This window comes from Haliotis rufescens, unplaced genomic scaffold (genome assembly GCF_023055435.1).
Source record: "Haliotis rufescens isolate VD_foot unplaced genomic scaffold, xgHalRufe1.0.p SCAF_4, whole genome shotgun sequence".
Lineage (NCBI taxonomy): Eukaryota > Metazoa > Mollusca > Gastropoda > Lepetellida > Haliotidae > Haliotis > Haliotis rufescens.
The window spans coordinates 7,914,471-7,933,910 of NW_025964112.1; the positions used below are offsets into that span (position 1 = coordinate 7,914,471).

Here is a 19,440-nt window from a genome sequence, read left to right on the forward strand (position 1 = left end):
CCATTGATAGACCAGTTGGTTAAACTGTTAAATGATGTATAAAATAGTGGTCCCTCCCCACAGAGCTGGGTCACCTCGGTTCGGTTATTACCGCAGTACATAAGACGGGCGATAAGACTGACCTAACATCTACAGCGTCATTGCACTAAGCAGCTGCCAAAGTAAACTATTATTCACTACTGAAAGAATAATGGAACACATGGAAACAAATCAAATACAAGACCACTGTCTGGATTGAGAAAGAGATACCGAACATCAGATAATGTATTCGTTCTTAAAACATTAATAGAATCTACAAAAAGTAAAAAGAAAGACTATTCACTTGCTATTCAGTTAACAGATCGCTACACCCAAAAAGCTTTAATCAAATAAAATCTCAGGAAGTGTATAAAAAATGTCTTATAAAGTGAAAACTGACAGAGGCTGTTCACAATCCTTTAACTCCAACATCGGGGTAAGACAAGGTTGCAGTTTGTCTACCACATTATTTAATATATTCTTCAATGTCATTCCACATTATATCAAATCTTTATAATAATATAACACTTAATGGTTTTAACATTTGTCATTTGTTTGTTTGCTGTACTATTTTCCGATTCCCCGAAAAACAAACTACAAGTGTTACTTGATGGTCTAAGTGTATTTTGTGAACACAAATAACCTAAAGATTAATAGTGACAAAACAAATGTTGTAGTGTTTGGAAAATCAAGTAAAATAGAGAAATGAAGACACAACGAGGCAAACTCAGCAGAACTAGGATTCTACCCACCTGCCTACACAGTACTAATAAAAGTAGCAACTTTCTATCACAATGTTGGTTCTTCCTGAAACAAAATATTTCAGAACGCTTTTGTTGAAACTACATATTTGGTGAGCAAACAATTAGGATGAGTATACCTGATAGATAAATACATGCCAAACGCTGAGCATATATCCTCTGGCGTCGTCGATGTAATCCCATTAATTGTTAATTTTGACATTTGTCCATTCTGTCTTGATAAGCGTTTTGTCACTTTCACATATTCGGTAATGTCCACTTCAGCAACTTTCGTTATTTCACAGAGTTTACCGTCAAGACTGCGTTGTTTTGATCTCCGATGGTGTTTTCGTAATTCACGTTTAGCGTCTTTGTACTTTCTATAGCCAAAGTCCGCGACATCGTCTCATTTCATTATGGAGAGGTTTCAAGCCATCTCTTTTCCAATATGGTTTTAGGTACGAGCGATACCTGGAGCATGGTATACTGTTGTTTGATGAATCGTTGAGTGCCTGTACGACAAAGTCGTTGTAGGAGTTGATATATTATGCAGGAGTTAAGTAGCATGGCACATCAACGCACGTCTCTCGGAGATTGTTCTCAGTCTCATACCGGTAGAGCATCAAGTCAACTTCGCTTGCTCTTTTGTAGTCAATCTTGTCACCGCCATAGTGTTTAGTACTGCTTACTGGAACCGGCGACACTATTATAGGCAAGTGATCAGACACACTGTAGGGCACACTAGTGTCAATCATATGTCAAGTTAAACCACAGACTTGTATATATATATATATATATATATATATATATATATATATATATATATATATATATATATATATATATATGGGCTCTTTTTTTAATTATAATTCATAACTATAATTTAACAACTGGTTTTATCATTTCAGAGACTAGATTAGTCAAAGTTAGTCGAAGTCTATGCGTTCTATGTCCTTCTAATTTGACTCTTGATATTGTTCAACTCATGTTACTGTTTCTTCTCCATGGCTGTTGTCATATCCCTCAGTAGTGTTTACATAGAGGATTAAAATAGCAACATAGCTTTCCACTCTCAGGCAGCCAATAAGATTGTGTGGAAAAAATAAATCACTGTAAACCTTTAATGGGAAAATAATACAGAAAAATTACATTTCTTATTTTTTCATATGTCCAGTTTATCATCCAAAGAAATGCTGAATAATTATCTTTAAAATTAAGCTAGCTATGCATATTGGGGTTCTTTAACTGCTATGATAATATAACAGTTTCATTATTAAAGAAATGTTTTTTTTCAGTAAACATGGTTAATGAAAACAACAACTTTGGTTTAAAGAATATACATGAGACAAACATAATTCTACATGTCTTTTATACTCTGTATTGTCTGTTAATTCTGAAAATAATTAACTGTGATAGTGAGTATAACTAAAAATGATAATATGAAATTAATTTTGAGATGATTTCATCCTATCCAAAATACCAAATATATTTTAAGATGCATAAATGTAAATAATTATTAAAAAATAATATTGTTTTTGAAAAAAAATACCTAATAAGGTTGAATGGTGCCCACCATGTTTATATTCATCATTTTGTCTGCTCCCTATAAGAAATCAAAATAGCTAAGAAAAAATATAAATACATTGATCTAGGTACTTAAACTAAATACATTCAAGTTTAAATCTAGTAATATTGTTGTTTTTAAAAATAAATGAGTTTCTTAATTGGCCTGAAATAGTATGTTCAAATAATTGAAGTCTTCAAGTTAAAAACACAAACAAACAAATAATTACAGGCCAAAATGAATGAATTATATTGATCTGGATAAACTCCAACTTTTGAAAGGGGAAACAACTGCGGTGGTTGCAAAACATCTTGGTCGTGAGATTTCGGTCCGGCAAAGGTTGATCGTTTAATGCATTAAAATTGAGTATGTCTTTTGATACAAATTATTTAAGGTGTTTATTTTCTTAAAATATGAAATATAAGCCTCGATTATTTTAATATAACTATAAAATATGTTTTTGTGGTGGGTTACACAAACGATCGGTCGGCTCTTGATCAACACTTCGAAACAAGCTGACATTTCTTATGTGGTTATGTGGTTAAAAATACCAAAAACAATATGGTATGTTTCGCTTTTTTTATCAGTATTTTTACAAGAATTAATTAACTGTATCATTAGTTGTTTTATTAGTCTTGAAAAAGCCCAGTAAAGAATCTACCGGAGTGGCTCCCCTGGTCCCCAAATATCGAAGCGGTATCTCGCTTCGGTTACCGTCTTCTCATTCTGCAACTGAATCTCGTACACTTGGAAGCCGAAATTCTCTGATACATCTCCACCTATCACATCCCTTCCTCCCCCACAAATTTTCTCTTGGTCACCATCTTACGGAGATGGAAACATCGTCACTACGGTAATGTTTTGACAGCTGGGGATTTCCTGTACTGAGACGACATCGGGTATCCCCGCTCCGAAAAAAGTGCCGTCATTTATTTTTAGACAGCCAATCAAAACGCGATGACACAGCTCTCCACTCTCAGCCAGCCAATCAGATTGCGTAAATAAAAATAAACCACTACGAATAGACCACTGCTGGCGATTGGAGATCAAGCCCTGTAATGGGAGAACACTTGACAACCCCTTCACACATCAGGCGACTATGCTTATCGTAAGAGACGACTAACGGGATCGGGTGGTCAGGCTCGCTGACTTGGTTGATACATGTCATCGTATCCAAATTGTGTAGATCAATGCTCATGACTGGATTGTCTGGTCCAGACTCGATTATTCAGTACAGACCGCCGACATATAGCTGGGATATTGCTGAGTGCGGCGTTAAACAACAAACAAACAAATAAATCATGTGCTAGGCGAGTACGTTCCTGCTCACTCAATAGCCACGTTATAGACATGGCCCGAAGTGTGGCGTCGGTTGGTGTCTTGCGCCTTGATGTCTGTATCCGCGACGTAAGAGGATCCATGCACACTTTTTGTCTGGCGCGGTTCATTATTTGTATACATCAGTGTGCGAGCTTAGCCTCAATTTTGTAATTGATATCTTTTCCCGTAAAAACCAAGCCTCGTTCTCAAGTGCGACCTACAAACAGTAAATACAATTTGCTAGCAGATGACATATTCACTCTACAGTCCCTGTCAACTGGAGTTTTTAAACAGATGTTTCTACTGAAACAACTTTTTTGTACTTTTATTAGCTTTCCATGTTACAAAATATATTCACTGGATATTAATGCTTTTCACCTGGATAATAAGGTTTATTCATTTCATGATGAGGATCATCTTTTTTTAAATTGTCCCAACTGTATGCATACCTGACAAGGACGACATTGGCTACCATTATGTTACGATGTCTTACATTTTTCTCAGGAGGAATGCCATTATTTTTTCTTTTGTTTCTATTTTTTCTGACTTGTTGGATAGCATAAATGCACATATATTCACAAGATGCAAAATTCTACTAGCGTTTAAACTTCTATATAATATTAATGCATACACAAGCCTTATTGGTATAAATGTACTCTTGATATTTTCCACTTGAAAATTCATTAGTTATAGAGGTGCCAGAATTCCAATATGTTCATACCTTTCTTGACAAATCTCCAGTGGTGTCACTTGGAAGTCGCATCATGATAAATAGTTAGTGAGAGACTGGTATTCCAAGTGAGTTCCAAGAAAATAACAGTTGAAACACACAATTTAGCCATGACCGAGCATAAAAATGCAATAGCCAAGGTATAATCCAAAAGTAATCGTCCACCACAACTGTAAAAGAAGTATACTGCTACAGCAGACGATAGGTTTGAGCCAATCATTTTACTGATAGAGGTCACGTGACTAAAATGTTGACAACTTCCGGTGGTGTGAAGGGTTACTTTCCCTAATTAAAACTAACAAACCAATACATATTTGAGATTTAAGTTCTGATTTATTTAAGTGCAAATGTCTGTTCAGTGTGATAACACTGACAAACTATGTCCAGACAGCTTAAGACAGAAAGAACCAAATGTCAAACACCACAACCTGTAAACCATCAGTTTAGACCCCTGACACACAAATTAGTCCCTCAATGACATATCAGTCAACTCAAATTTAAACAAACGGTGTTAAACTGCCCTAAAGTAACATATCTGTCACTAGAATGTGATGCTATCAGTAAGATGCCAGATTTATTTATGTTTCTGGCCGCTCTGTGTGGGACTTCTTGGTCACTTCGAGGGGGAAACTGGGGACTGTCTTTTATCCAATTAAAAACATGTTTACATTTGTAGCTCCTCCTGTTTTAAGTTGGATATAGTAAGCTTAGTGATCAGTGATTGCAGGAAACATAGGAATTGGCCCCTCCTCCCTTTAAGATAGATGGAACCCATATTTTTGTGAATGACTTCTACCCTGTGAGAGAATATTTTGAGGTCACGTGACTTCAATAAACATGTTCTCACAGCCTCTACAGTGCATGGATGGGTTATATTTAGGTATTATTTTGGTAAATTGACACATGTGGAAATGGGAAATATATGAAAACATTACATGTACATATAGGATTTGTAATAAAAGGTTTATATGAGGTAGGTGTAGAGCCCAGGATTTTTCACTTCCTGTGACAGGGGCTGTGACGTCACTATGGGGCCTTTAGCATTGAATCTATTTATAACCTGTGTGAAAGCGAGGCTTGGTTTTCATCTATAAGCGGTAACATAGCCTGAGCTCGCACACTGCATATCTGTACAGAGACCTGTGACAGGAACTATATTCATCATCCACCTTGTCTATGAACACAATATCTCTAAAAATACTTATAAATCCATCAGAGCTTTTTGCAAAAATTATCCCCAATTTCATTCACAAAATGTTCAGGCAAAGAAAATCTGCTTCTCCTCTGTAGCAATATAATCATAGCAATATTTGTATTCTATTGTGTATGTCAATGTTTAATTAGACATGTTCATGTTTTGTACCCTGCCCCCTGTTGGTGTTTATGTACAATAAATATTCTTCTTCTTCTTCTTCTTCTTCTTCTTCTTCTTCTTCTTCTTCTATCGGCGTTACGTTCCTTAGCGACTCGTGAAAGTCAGCGGTATAATAGGTCTCATATTGCCGAGAGCAAATAAATCTGAGGTCAGTTAATGTAATGTTAGGGGTGGTCGGGTAGCCTAGTGGTTAAAGCGTTCGCTCGTCACGCCGAAGACCCGGGTTCGATTCCCGACATGGGTACAATGTGTGAAGCCCATTTCTGGTGTCCCCCGCCGTAATATTGCTGGAATATTGCTAAAAGCGGCGTAAAACCATACTCACTCACTAATGTAATGTTAATGTCACTCACTGTTGATTCTATGTTATTTGGCGTCGCCAAAACCATGTTCATCTTGGATAGCACATCTGGCAGTTGGTGTACCTATTTAGGGTTGCCCGGGTACCCATAGACTAACATCTAGTCTCTGAAATGAACACATCTTACATAAAAAAACAGTTGTTCAGTTATCTTAATAAAAATAAAATAAAAAGGAGCCCAGTGACTCTCTTCATTGCAGTGATCTAGACATGCCAAACATTATAGACTTGCATGGGCTGGATTTGATATATATTTGTATCAGGGTCTGTAAGACAGACTAGGGTACCCAGTGAACCCAGGCTGGGCCCCACGAGACGACCCTGGCGTAGATTGAACTTAGTGGTAGGCAGCGAAACCTGTTCAGTATCAGTATCAGTTATAAAAGGAAAAGAAACAGGAAATGAAATTCCAAACCGTTGTGTTTTTAACTGGATATCGAGTAATATGGTTTCAGTACGCGATGTCATACAGCCTTAACGCTGAACCTAAGCGCTGAGGTTGACACACCGAATTAAGATCAAGTTACGTACAGTTGCTTTGTGAGTCGGCAGTGTTCGAAATACCTGCCTGCCCGACCGTCCGAGACGAGTTGATTTCAACTCGGGCTGCCAGATTTTCAAATCCCCCTGCCCGACGGTCAGGTTATATTTCATATGTGAAAATATTCTAAATATTTCCCAATGATAAGCATTAATTCACATGTAAAGATGAATGATAAAATGTAACCAAAAAGAAACCCCGATAGCTTATCCTGAGAAACATAAGATTATAGTGGGCAGGCAGGTTTTGGTCAGGGCTGGCAAGTATTTCAGCTAGCCAGTCCTGTGGTCTGGCTGAAATTTGGGGGAGTTTCATACCCTGGAGACGGGCATAACTTCAGCCTAAGGTAACCTTAATTCTAACTTTAGTGGTTAAGGTTGACATTAGCTTAGCTTGTTTTTGTGTATTGGGGCTTTGACTGCCTACAAATAGGTCATATACAATCATTCCAAGATTCAGTATGATATACTAACAAATACGTTAGCCCTGTCGTAACTGTTTTCGGGTGTCAAGTGGGACCCTCACCAGTTACTAAAGGTATTGTCGTTCCTTGTCATCACGGTCAGTTAAGCCATGACTTTGCACTCGCCTTGTCAGCATCGGCTCAGCTCAGTCAAGGAGTGATTGGTCTAACGACGCTTACTCCGAATTGTCTCCATCAGCATTTATACTGGCATAATAAAGAAACGCAACACTAGCTTTATACTCACTTTAGTTTTAATTGCTCGCAGTCCATATATCAATATACGACAGGACCAGACCGGCCAAGCTCGTCTCTAAATGGGGAGAACTTAAAACGATCGGGATTCGACTCGATCGACTTCAAACCGCACTCGCCCCTCCTAATGTTGACGGTATCATATTATAGTGTTCGGGCCTGGTCTGTCTTTGTCACATATCCTCATAAATCATTTTAATTGGTTAAAAACAATATCAGACCACGAGCTCGTGTTTGTGTCGTGATTGGAAAATTACCAGAACCTGCTGACCGATTAAAAGATGTCTATTGATTAATTGGCGGCAACACCAACGAAGCTATCCCGAAATATTCTGCCACTGTCATCGCCCTATTGATTTCCTACTTGTTTGCGCCGACACTTTCTGTGGCTTTCTGTCTCAATCGTTTTTAAAGGTATAACCATCAATTTAAAGGTTGACTTTGTTATAATTTTCTAAGGGTTTGGGGATGCATTTTTACCTTATAACAGCCCCCTCTGTTTCTACGGGCCTGGTCTTACACCAATGGCATGGATCGTTCCTCGTAACATCAATCTCTGGTTTCCCTGGTGCCTTCATATTGCTGGAGTATTGCTGAGTGCGGCGTTATAAGAAGAAACAAAGTTCATTTTAGTATAGCGATCAAGACTTAAGACATAAATGGTCCATTTAAACGATTATTTAGGACAACAATGCGTGAAAAGTCTTCAATAGCCCAATTTTCTTGTTTTCAATTTCGAACAGCTAATTTAGAATGGCGGACCAGGCGGCTAGAGACTTCTACAATGAGACTTCTGTTAAACTGACGTTCGTATGTGGCGTCAACGACTGGGACTTCACCCCCGCCATCAAAGACATCGTAGCCAAACTACATCCCGAGACTATGAAAAGGTAAAATTATGCGACTGTGGTATGTTGAATCCGAAAGACAAATAATTCAAGTGACTTTAACCTATCTGGTTACCCTCTCACCAACGAGCTGACACGCCGTCATGTTACTGAAACACTGTTCAAAGCGGCGTTAAACCAAACTCGCACACTCACTAAAGATGAATGTGCTTTGATGCAACCTATCCATTTCTAGATGGTCAGAAAGATCAAATTTAAATAGATCTGTTCATTAATAGAATAGGAAAAGAACCTACCTACGTTTTCTTTGCTCTTTACTCAACTAAACAACGTTTAGCAACACTTTTTATCAATCCGTTTTTATGTCTTCGACATCAAATGACAATTTTGACAAGTATTATTCTCTCAATCAGATCAGAGCGAAATGACATACGAGATGAAATATTGATCTGGATTATTTTCATTTCTCATAAATTCTGTCACATTAAGCTGACACGCCGTGATATAACTGATGTCACTCCTCATGTCGACTTCCGGTTATCCGGGGTGACTGCTGCATCGAGCCCAGGTAACCGGAAGTCGATCGTAGGACAAGTGGTGTGATATGATGCAGGTACTATGGGTCAGGGTTCATCGTCCCCGGGCAGCTTGAAGGTCTCAGAATCCTGGACATAGGCTGTGGATCCGGTAGCCTCGTTTTCATCCTCAGCAAACTGGTTGGTCCAACTGGGCGCGTTGTTGGTGTGGATTTCGCCGAGAATTTGGTTGGTACTCCATCACTCTCCTTTTCATAGACATCGCATGCCGTTACATATAAATGAAAAATGCGATATGGAAATGAACTTACGTATTGTTGGACTTAACTGTAAACTATATTTGATAAACGAACAAATGAAAAAGAAATGTCATATCACAGTATCCTGTCGTTTCTGTGAGTGACATGTGTCGGTAGGGACACCAGAAATGGGCTTCACACATTGGACCCATATTTGGGAATCGAACCCGGGTCTTCGGCGTGCCGACCGAACGCTTTAACCACTAGGCTACCCCACCGCCCCCGTAGGGATTCTGATTTAAAACATGTCCCAAGCAACACACGGTGGTCGTAAGGAGCGACTTAATGGATCAGGCGGTCAGGCTTGTTGTTTGCGTGGAATTGGATGCTGAGGGCGTGCATCGTAGCTCATAATGTCAATAACTGGATTGTCTGGTCAAGACTCGAATATGTACATATTGCTGAGTGCGGCGCCGAAGAACATGCAAACAAGCATGTGTCTACTTATACTTTCATTAAATTCAATGTTTAAATTGTTACACATCTTCTAGATAGTTGGCTGGTTGGTTGGTTTGTTGTTTAACGCCGCACTCAGCAAAATTCCAGCTATATGACGGCGGTCTGTAAATAATCGCAATTAGGATCGATGACATGCATCAACTAAGTCAGCGAGCCTGACCACCCGATCCCGTTAGTCGCCTCTTACGACAAGCATAGTCGCCTTTAACGGCAAGCATGGGTGTCTGAAGACCTATTCTACCCCAGATCTTCACGGGTGTCTTCTAGATAGCGGAGAGCAAGGCGAGGGAGGACTTCCACCGCGAGGCTTGGGGATATGAGAAGGCCAACACGGAGTTCTTCATTGGAAATGCGGAAAATCTCTCAACTCTCGAAGACAATACATTCGACGTGATTGTGTGAGTGTTCCAGTAAAATCATGATCAGTGAAGTCGTAGATGATGCAGTTGAGGTTAAATGGGTAGAAGAATCTAAAGGAGAAGTACAATAAAATTCGGAAATCGAAAACTTGATACAAGTAATAGAAGTAGCTTGATGTAGTATTTGTTGTACTTGTATCAGTACAAGTCTGTGGAATACAATGAATATTGGAATAATATGTTGACTCAGCTGAAACCATCATTAGCAAACCTATCCATTTAGCCCATCAAGATTCCGTAAACTGAAACTTGTGTCAGAACTTCATTTTTACGCTCAATTCATTTTGTTTTTATGTATTATAAAACAGATCTTGCGTTTCTTTTTGATTCAGTTCGAATGGTGTCGTCTGTATGATAACCGACAAGAACAAAGTCTTTGCAGAGGCATTCAGACTACTGAAGGTAATGTTTTGTTTGTTTGTTTGTTTGTATATTGTTTAACGCCGCACTCAGCAATAATCGAGCTATATGACGGTGGTCTGTAAATAATCGAGTCTGGACCAGACATTCCAGTGATTGACAACATGAACATCGATCCACGCAGTTGGGATCAATGACATTCATCAACCAAGTCAGCGAGCCAGACCGCCCGATCCCGTTAGTCGCCTCTTACGACAAACATAGTTGCCTTTTACGGCAAGCATGGTTTGCTGAAGACCTATTCTACCCCGGATCTTCACGGGCGAAGGTAATGTATTGGCGTAAGGGACGACTGCACTGAGGGTGCGAACCCCTATTAGTAATAGTGAGCTTTCCTAGACTAATTTGACTGATATCACTCTATAGTTTACTCGAATAAACTAAGAGGTTGTTCTGCTGACGTTGGCGGGGAGAGAATTCCTCTGAGAGGCATTATGTGTTACGCTCAGTCGTTCAGCCTCTTATAACGGTATCATATGCGCATGTGCAGGATGGAGGAGAGCTGTACCTGAGCGATGTCTACGCGAGCCAAAGGGCGCCGCCAGAGTTGATGGACGACAAAGTATGTTGGGGTAAGACACGTCTCTTTTGTGTGGTACATTTCTTAAATATATGGGGCGGTCGGGTAGCCTAATGGTTAAAGCGTTCGCTCGTCAGGCCGAAGACCCGGGTTCGATTCCCGACATGGGTACAATGTGTGGAGCCCATTTCTGATATTGCCGTGATATTGCTATGTTAGACCATTGTGCCCCTGGAGGTTAAGCCGACAGAGGACAATACGGTAACAACGTTTCCCTCCAACTATGAGGTTGTAAAACCGCCTGCTGGTCTAGTGGATAGAGCGGCTGCGCGGAGAGCGAAAGGTCGGGGGTTCGATCCCCTGGTCGCGTCATACCAAAATCCGTTAAAAGATAGTATATGTTACCCTGCCTGTCGCTCGGCATGAGGGGATAAAACAGGTACTTGCTGGCTCGGATTCAGTATACTATGTCTGAGGGGGTATCTATGTTACACTGCGGCATGATATTTCAAAATTGCTTAATTGACAATCACTGTTAAACCGGCTAGTCCAGACTAGTACACACAACCACACACACACCTGTTCCTCGCCATGTAAGGAACTAATCTTGAGCGCAACGTTAAGGCCCATATCACCTCACTTCTACATTGTATCACATGTTGATGTGTAAACTAATGCGTGTTGACAGTATTCGGACTCACCGGCTCCCAGGTGAGGGAGGAGTTCCACGCCTCGGCCCGGGCAGCTGGATTCACCACCCCAGTGCTCACTGGCGTGGGACCCGTTTGCCTCAGCCCCGACTATCAGGAGAAGCTTCGTAAGTACATTTTGTGCTATTTAATCGTACATACGAAAGTGGCATTTGAGAAGCTTTAGCATCAATGAAGGCAGAGTAGAAGTTTATGACAAGGAAGTGATGCTTCATTGGCAAAGCTACTAGCATCTGAACCGAACTGTCACATTGAAAGACATTGAAACCCATAAGTCAAGCCTGTCCTTTATCTAAGTAACTGAAGATAATCAAATGTTCATGTACGGGAGAGCGGTATGACCTCAGGCACGGGTAGCCCAGTCGTCTAAGGCGCCGCGATTCGCTGTGCAGAGTTGCGTCCCTTGGGCACGCCAGAAACCTATGATTGTGGGTTCGAATCCCGGTTCGCCCCGATTATGTTTCTAGGTTTGTCAGCACCATACCCGTGCTCGTGGGTTTCACCGAAGTGGTAAACGTCTGAGACCTGCATCACTTCGGGCTTTCCTCCCACATTAAGCTGACACGCCGTGATATAACTGGAATACTGTTAAAAGCAGCGTTAAATCCAACTCACTCACTCACTTACTCACTCATGTAGTTGGAAACAAATCGTTCATTGTTGTTATATGGGCAATATTCGCATACTGGTCCAATAAAACTGTCTGAAGGGGACTTGTTTCTCGATCATGCTTGACTCTGCTGTCTGTAGATGTTTATTGATGTTCAGGTATAAACCATTAAGAAAGCATCAATGTTACCTAACGCGGTCAGGATTGTGTAGAATGGACCATGGACTTGCCTACGGTTGTTGCGAACAAACCAACCATTCGCTTCCGGGAAACACATTCAAACATCTCTCATCAAACGGACTATAAAGAGCGATAAGCCGCTCTAAAGAACGAAGTAACATGTCAGTTACCGTTATGGACAACAACTTTCATAATATGTGGCCACTGCACCTTGTAAACTGTGTATCTCGCTTACAGCCGGAAGCAGATACTGCTGTGCCCGGAACCGGATGTTCCGACTGCCCCCTAGCGGCAAAAGAGGCCCAGCCAAGGTCACGTACAAGGGCAGTGAAGAAGAATTCAAGTGGGATATCAGTCTGACATTTAAGGTTTGATTCCTAACTGTATTTGCTAAAGGTTTGGCAGTTTTGTCGCCTTTATTCACCATATCTGTGCTCAACCTTCTCCTTTCGGGGTAGATGGTGGGGAGGGATGAATCGACAAAGATTACTAGAACCTGTTAGGGTAGGGAGGGTTAAGCGTGTTTGAGAAGTGGGGAAGCAACCCAAACCAGTCGTATAACCCACACATCTGTATAGTCACACATTTAGATATTAATCCCACGGACACAGCTCCCATGACTGGTTTCGTTTGGTTGGTAATTATCAATCATCAGTCACAAATGCCCATCACGAATTCAGTGTATTGCGCCGATGAATTGACAATTTGCCTTTTACAATGTATTCAACCAATATTGTGTTTGAATCTTATATTAGATATAATACAGACCCATCCATGGAGTAGCCATGTCACCATGGTACCCGCCTCCTATTGGTGAACGACAACACATTGAGTAGCTATGTGGTTAAGTTATCATTTTACGTTATGGAAGCATTTTAACAAATGAAATACAATGTGAAGGAAACACGTTTCATTTCACAGTCCGGGGAACCAGTCTCTGTTGATGGGGAACTAGCAACCATCTTGACCAACAGCCGTTACGGAAGTCTCTTTGACGTCGCCGACAGTGCTGACACAGCCGTTACCAAGAGGGTAGGCTACTTGTTGTGACGCTGCAATACCCAGTAATGATGGCATCGTTTTTTGCCTTCAGTTTTATCAAATAAATTTAAACGACAAAACCAAAAATCATAAGAAACATATAATAAGCATGTGTTTATGACAACAGATATCCGCCAGCCTATTCAAAAAGGCATGCTTTATCATTGTTCTTTTCAACAACCAAAAGGGACATAAACCGTTTCCATGATCATAAAGTATTAAAACTGAGTTCAATGTACGAATCCAGCTGTATCATGAGCATGTGATTGTGAATCACTATAAAAAGTGATGATACCACTATCGAGGTCAATATTCACCTGAAGTATGAAAGCTGAGTTCAATGTACGAATCCAGCTGTAGCATGAGCATGTGATTGTGAATCACTATAAAAATGTGATGATACCACTGTCAAGTCAATGTTCACCTGAAAAACAGGGGAGCATTGTTTTTGGTTCAAGTCAAAATAGGGAATTGCATCGAAAATGATTGAAAATGTCCTCCAAACAACTTCATGATGCCACACCTTAATCTCTTCAACAGGATGCATTTAACCAACCGCATCTAGAAGACAACACGTTATTCCTAAGAACCGATTTATGCGGATAGAATGGTAATACTATGAAGCGACTAACGGGATCAGGTGGTCAGGCTCGCTGACTTGGTTGATGCATGTCATCGTATCCCATTGCGTGGATCGCGATGCTCATGATGTCAATCACTGGATTTTCTAGGTCCACACTCTATTATCTACAGACCGCCGTCATAAAGCTGGAATATTGCTGAGTGCAGCGTTAAAAAACAAACAAAAAACAAACAAAATCGGTCTGACAGTGTGCACCGAGCTTGGGATTGTTGCTCATGCTATCGATCACTGGTTTGACTTCCCGTGACAAACCTGCAATATTGTGGCCTAAAACAAGATTCATTCTGCCACATGTACTCTGTGCCGATGGCGTATGCTCACTTTCTGTTAGGTGTCTAACCAGCGTATATGGCTTAATGTATTTCTAGCTATTGTCTTATATTCCAGGGACAGTGTCCATTTGACTTTCTTGATCAGCTGACTGGACAGGGCGTTACACTGCCGTACGTCTACACGGTAGCGTGACCACGGTCCGGTCATCACGTCCCCATCGCACCTGCTGTTGCAGACTAATGCTCATCTTACCAACTCCTTGTCTTTATAGTTAGAAAGCATCCATCATGCCATTTACTTATCTATGTATAATGACAAAATTTGATGTATTGTCCTATCTGTTAAAGTCTGTTTCTGTATAATTGTCTTAATGTGAATCGTTTATTAGTAGTCATCAGCCTCGGTATTTGTCATTCATTCCATGGTGCATCATGGTGATACTTATCACCCTAGCCCCTCCCACAGTGGGGGGCGGTCGGGCAGCCTAGTGGTTAAAGCGTTCGCTCGTTACGCCGAAGACCCGGGTTCGATTCCCGACATGGGTACAATGTGTGAAGCCCATTTCTGGTGTCCCCCGCCGTGATATTGCTGGAATATTGCTAAAAGCGGCGTTAAACCATACTCACTCACTCACTCCCCCACAGTGGGGATTCCGGTATAGAATTGATGTACAGCAATCTATGCTGTTTCCCCCGTTTGGTAATGCATGTTGATGGTTCCAAGACGGTTGGTAACACGCGGCACCCAACGATGTTTGTGTAAATGTAAAGTGCATGTGTTTCGATTTTGATATATTTTGTCAGTTCTGTACATATGTTATGTTTTGTTTTTGTTTTGTCCCCGGGTGTCTGTCTCAACATGATAAAACGAGGCACGCATTGAACCGCTTACATGTATACCCGCGTGGTACTGCTACAACGAATTAACTTGCCGTCATGTTTCAATCTGCCATTGTAAAAGAATTAATGCAAATTGAAAACAGGTGGAACCCAACTGTTCGATTGAGTGAGTGAGTGAGTTATTATTTAACGTCACATGGGCAATATTTCAGCCATATCGTGACGAGTGTTCGATTGAGATATGTGATACGGTTGTGCTGTGACGTTCATTGACTCGCAAATATAAATTGTCAATGCAAGATAATAAAAAGTCTATTTTATCCGACGAAACAGATGCCATTTGGCGAACAGGCCAAAAACGCTGATACAATTGTATTAATTGTACATCTATGTGTCTACAAGCTACTACATTTATTCATGTGAAATTGTGAAACAAAGAATTTAATGTATAATCAGAAGTTACATTGTATCTCATATTAATTCCTAGTTGAATACCAATATTTAAAAATACCACCCTGTTGTATTTTTGTCGAATTTCACTGAATCGTTGCCAATCTTTGGGTTAACTCGCAACACGTAACGTTAAAAAGACATCAATCTCATTAAAATCAGACCTTAGTTCTCGCTACCGCTGTACAAAGATCTGAAGACATCCCATTAGGGGTCACGTGAGAACGACCTTTCATCCGACCAATCAGTGCGTCGCTTACCAGATTATGAAAGTGACAGTCGGAATGTGATTTGTAATCATGTAATCTCGAAAACTTTAACATGGGGCATTCCGAACGATAGTTACGGGTTTAACGACCGAATCCTTACAATCTAGACCATTCCAGAATGTTTTTTTGTTCAGGTTTCAAATTTGTAATCGAGAATTTGTCAAGCGTTGTCTCCAATTTGAAATTTGTGCCGTAAAGCACGAGAAAGCTGCCTTCTGATTGGTCATTCCATTGGTCGGTCAAAGTTCGCGCAAGGTCGGTCTGACGTGGCCCGTAATGGGATGTCCTCAGATCTTTGTTTAGCTAGCGAGAACTAAGATCTAATTTTAATGAGATTGAAATGACATGATTTTAGTTTCTATGGTTCTAGGTTTGTCAGCACCATTCCCGTGCTCGTGGGTTTCACCAAAGAGGTAAACGTCTAAGACCTGCATCACGCATAACTTTCCTACAAAAGCAAACTGACATGCCATGATATAAAATATATTCCCTCACACACTCATTCAGTCAAATTTCAACATAACTGAATTTGATTTGAAGAACTATTTTGAAAATCAAACAAAATCATGATCTTTTTCTTTCATTTTATTTGAACGCAATTCAATTACAATATATAGTGAGTGAGTGAGTTACGCCGCTTTTACCAATGTTCCAACAATATCACGTTGGGGGGACACCAGAAATGGGCTTCACACATTGAACCCATGTTGGGGAATCGGAATGAGGCATTCAGCGTGACGAGCGAACACTTTAACCACTAGCCTACCCTATAGCAACAACAATATGTAGGAAATCACCAAAAATATTAACCATTTTGTGTTAAAGTGTTTATCACTTATCTGACGTAACGTCAGAAATCGGTAACGTAGGGCAAGGTGACAAGGTACCTATCCGGCCTCTGTGTTGTGAGGGGCGGTCGGGTAGCCTAGTGGTTAAAGCGTTCGCTCGTCACGCCGAAGACCCGGGTTCTATTCCCGACATGGGTACAATGTGAGGAGCCCATTTCTGGTGTCCCCCGCCGTGATATTGCTGGAATATTGCTAAAAGCGGCGTAAAACCATACTCAGTCAGTCAGTCAGTCTGTGTTGTGACGACCTGGTTTTCAAGCATAGGCAACTGTTCCTGTGGCCTGGTACCGCTGCCACCGTCTCCCAATCTGAGTGACTTTAAGATGTACAGCCACCTGACGTTAACTATTGCCAGTTTGGAGCATCCCAAAAGTTCTGCCTCGATTTTCAACATTCAAAAATCAACGCATTGTAACAAGTGTTTCCTGTCATTCATTACTGTTAGTGGGGTTAAAAACCACGTGTCAATACTCTGATTTGCAGCTACTGACAACTGCTTGTGTTCGAGCGATACGATTTTGTGACCATGAACACAATGCTTAAATTTGTGAAACTTTGGTTTGTGTGTACCTGCTCCTGCTTGAATTACCATGATTCATATATTATTATGATTAATACACCCCCAAACATTCACATCAGTGTGGTCTTAAACAACTGGTGCTTTGATCATTATCAGTCCTTAACTATACTCAGCAACAAAAGTTCCTGTGACACGATATAAAACAAGAACGTGATCAAAGAAGACGCACACACCTGAAAGGATTGATAATTTCAATGGCCAATGGACCAGTAAAACAAATTTACACATTTAATGACGTTATGACAAGAGAAAGATGCAACAACAAAATTGTCAAGTCACACGTCAGTAGCGTGTGAGTCCCGTTCTCGCTTGGATGCATGCAATGCATCTCCTTCGCATTGTACGGATCAAAGTCCAACACAGTATTGTTGGATGGCCGTCACGATATGGCTGAAATATTGCCGATGTGACAATTTAATTTCAAACGTCCAACACACTATTGTGGGATGGCATCCCATACCTTCACCAGCCTCCTTTCTCTCAGTTCCTGTACTGTGGTCGGAGCACGTGGTAAACGTCGGAGACGGCGGTCCATTTCATCCCATATACGTTCAATTGGAGAAAGATCTGGAGAGCGAACAGGTCATGGGATCACATTCACGCTGTTCTGTCCGAGGGCTTGTTGAACAACCCGGGCTACATGGGGTCGGGCGTTGTCATGCCGAAAAACCATGTTGATTTAGACGCATTCGGCGGTTATTGTTTTGGTCAGAATTGGGCGTCTGACTGGTCTTCTCGCAACAATCCCGATATTCGACAAAGGCCAGGGATGGTTCTCGGAGTGATTGTTGCAGGCTGGAATCGATTTCGCAGATGGGTGGTTTGAATCCAACGATCTTGACGGACGCTCGTAACGGGGAGCCTGCGCTCATTGGTCGGTCTCGTCGCCTAGCAACTTCACGCTGCGACGCTCATAACTGGAGCATAGGCGTGGCATCTCCAAACTCCAAATTATTATTGAAATTGGATGTTTGTCCGTGTTGCAGTTGTCAAGACAAGCAGAAACAAAGCACACCGAATCCCTACAAAACACGTGCTTTTATACCCTGATTTACATAAAAAATGCATGATTGCTGCACGAAAGACACTTTTTTTTGCCATCTGATCATGCATTTTCTGCTGAGGGTGCGTTGTGCATATTTCATATTTTTCATATTTTCATGTTTTCATATTTTGTTTGAACACCAGAAAGGTTTTTTCTTGTATGCAACTGATTGGAATGGGGTGTCCGGGAACTTTTGTTGCTGAGTATATATGGGTGATCATCCAATAGACGTGTTTAGTAAATAAATTAATAAACTTAATTTTAGTTTTACAAACTTTAATAACACGTACTTTACCCTACAAGCAATATATGAAAGATGGACAAACACGTATAAGTAGACAAAGACATCGAAATCAAACAAGACAAGAGTGCTTTGCTTTGTACATACTTTCTGCTAAGGCATCGGTGTTTTCTGTCTGTGTTGTCAGTTTTATTTCCAGATCGCCGACTACTTCCTGGGCCGTGTGTCAAGGTAAGTGTCGTCGTTGTACGTCTTGCACCGTTTATCAAGTGTGAAGTACATGCAGGTCAGTTTCGCACAGTCCTTGGCGCATGATCGGAGGGCGGCTTCTGGTGCAGCGTGTGTCGGGTGACTGGTAAATTCAACCTCTTGTCTCCATCTTATCAGCGAGGTGACCTTTTCTTTGCATGCATCTATTCAAACTATACTTTTTTTTAAAATGATATAACAAATAACTCAATCTAAGCTAACCATTTTCTTTACAAATCAGACAAAAATGTTATAAGCTATGTTTTTTATTTGCCCATTTAAAGTCTTGGCCTAGACATTGAAGTTTGCACCCTGATTGAAATTCAAACATTGTTTCTGTTTAATTCAGGTAACTGTGAGATTGATATTTATCACAAAAATGCGTCAGCAGACGAATAAATGGTGTTTGAATGACTTCAAAAAAACATGCTAGGATTGACAATTTAAGATTTTTCTCCCAAATATTTGGGAACTGAAATAGGCTCACCATAAGGTTGGTAGGGGCCACACAGCGAGGGATATAGCTGTTTACAAGGGCGAGTGTACCACACTGATTGTGGACTTCTGATGACAACACAGCGGTCCGTGTTGACG

At 40.7% G+C, this 19,440-nt stretch overlaps 1 protein-coding gene across 9 annotated transcripts in view; it reads left to right on the forward strand.

The window, feature by feature from the left end:
• Positions 1-15,674, forward strand: part of LOC124135859 (arsenite methyltransferase-like) — a 37,550-nt gene extending 21,876 nt beyond the window's left edge. For all 9 annotated transcript variants that reach the window (XM_046501499.2, XM_046501497.2, XM_046501495.2 and 6 more), the window contains 9 exons: positions 8,111-8,257; positions 8,829-8,979; positions 9,777-9,907; positions 10,261-10,330; positions 10,839-10,920; positions 11,557-11,685; positions 12,606-12,736; positions 13,290-13,400; positions 14,440-15,674. In XM_046501499.2, the coding sequence (XP_046357455.2) occupies positions 8,121-8,257; positions 8,829-8,979; positions 9,777-9,907; positions 10,261-10,330; positions 10,839-10,920; positions 11,557-11,685; positions 12,606-12,736; positions 13,290-13,400; positions 14,440-14,517 (1,020 nt within the window). In that variant the 5' untranslated portion in view covers positions 8,111-8,120 and the 3' untranslated portion in view covers positions 14,518-15,674. The remainder of the gene's footprint in view (positions 1-8,110; positions 8,258-8,828; positions 8,980-9,776; positions 9,908-10,260; positions 10,331-10,838; positions 10,921-11,556; positions 11,686-12,605; positions 12,737-13,289; positions 13,401-14,439) is intronic.
• Positions 15,675-19,440: the final 3,766 nt, after the last annotated feature.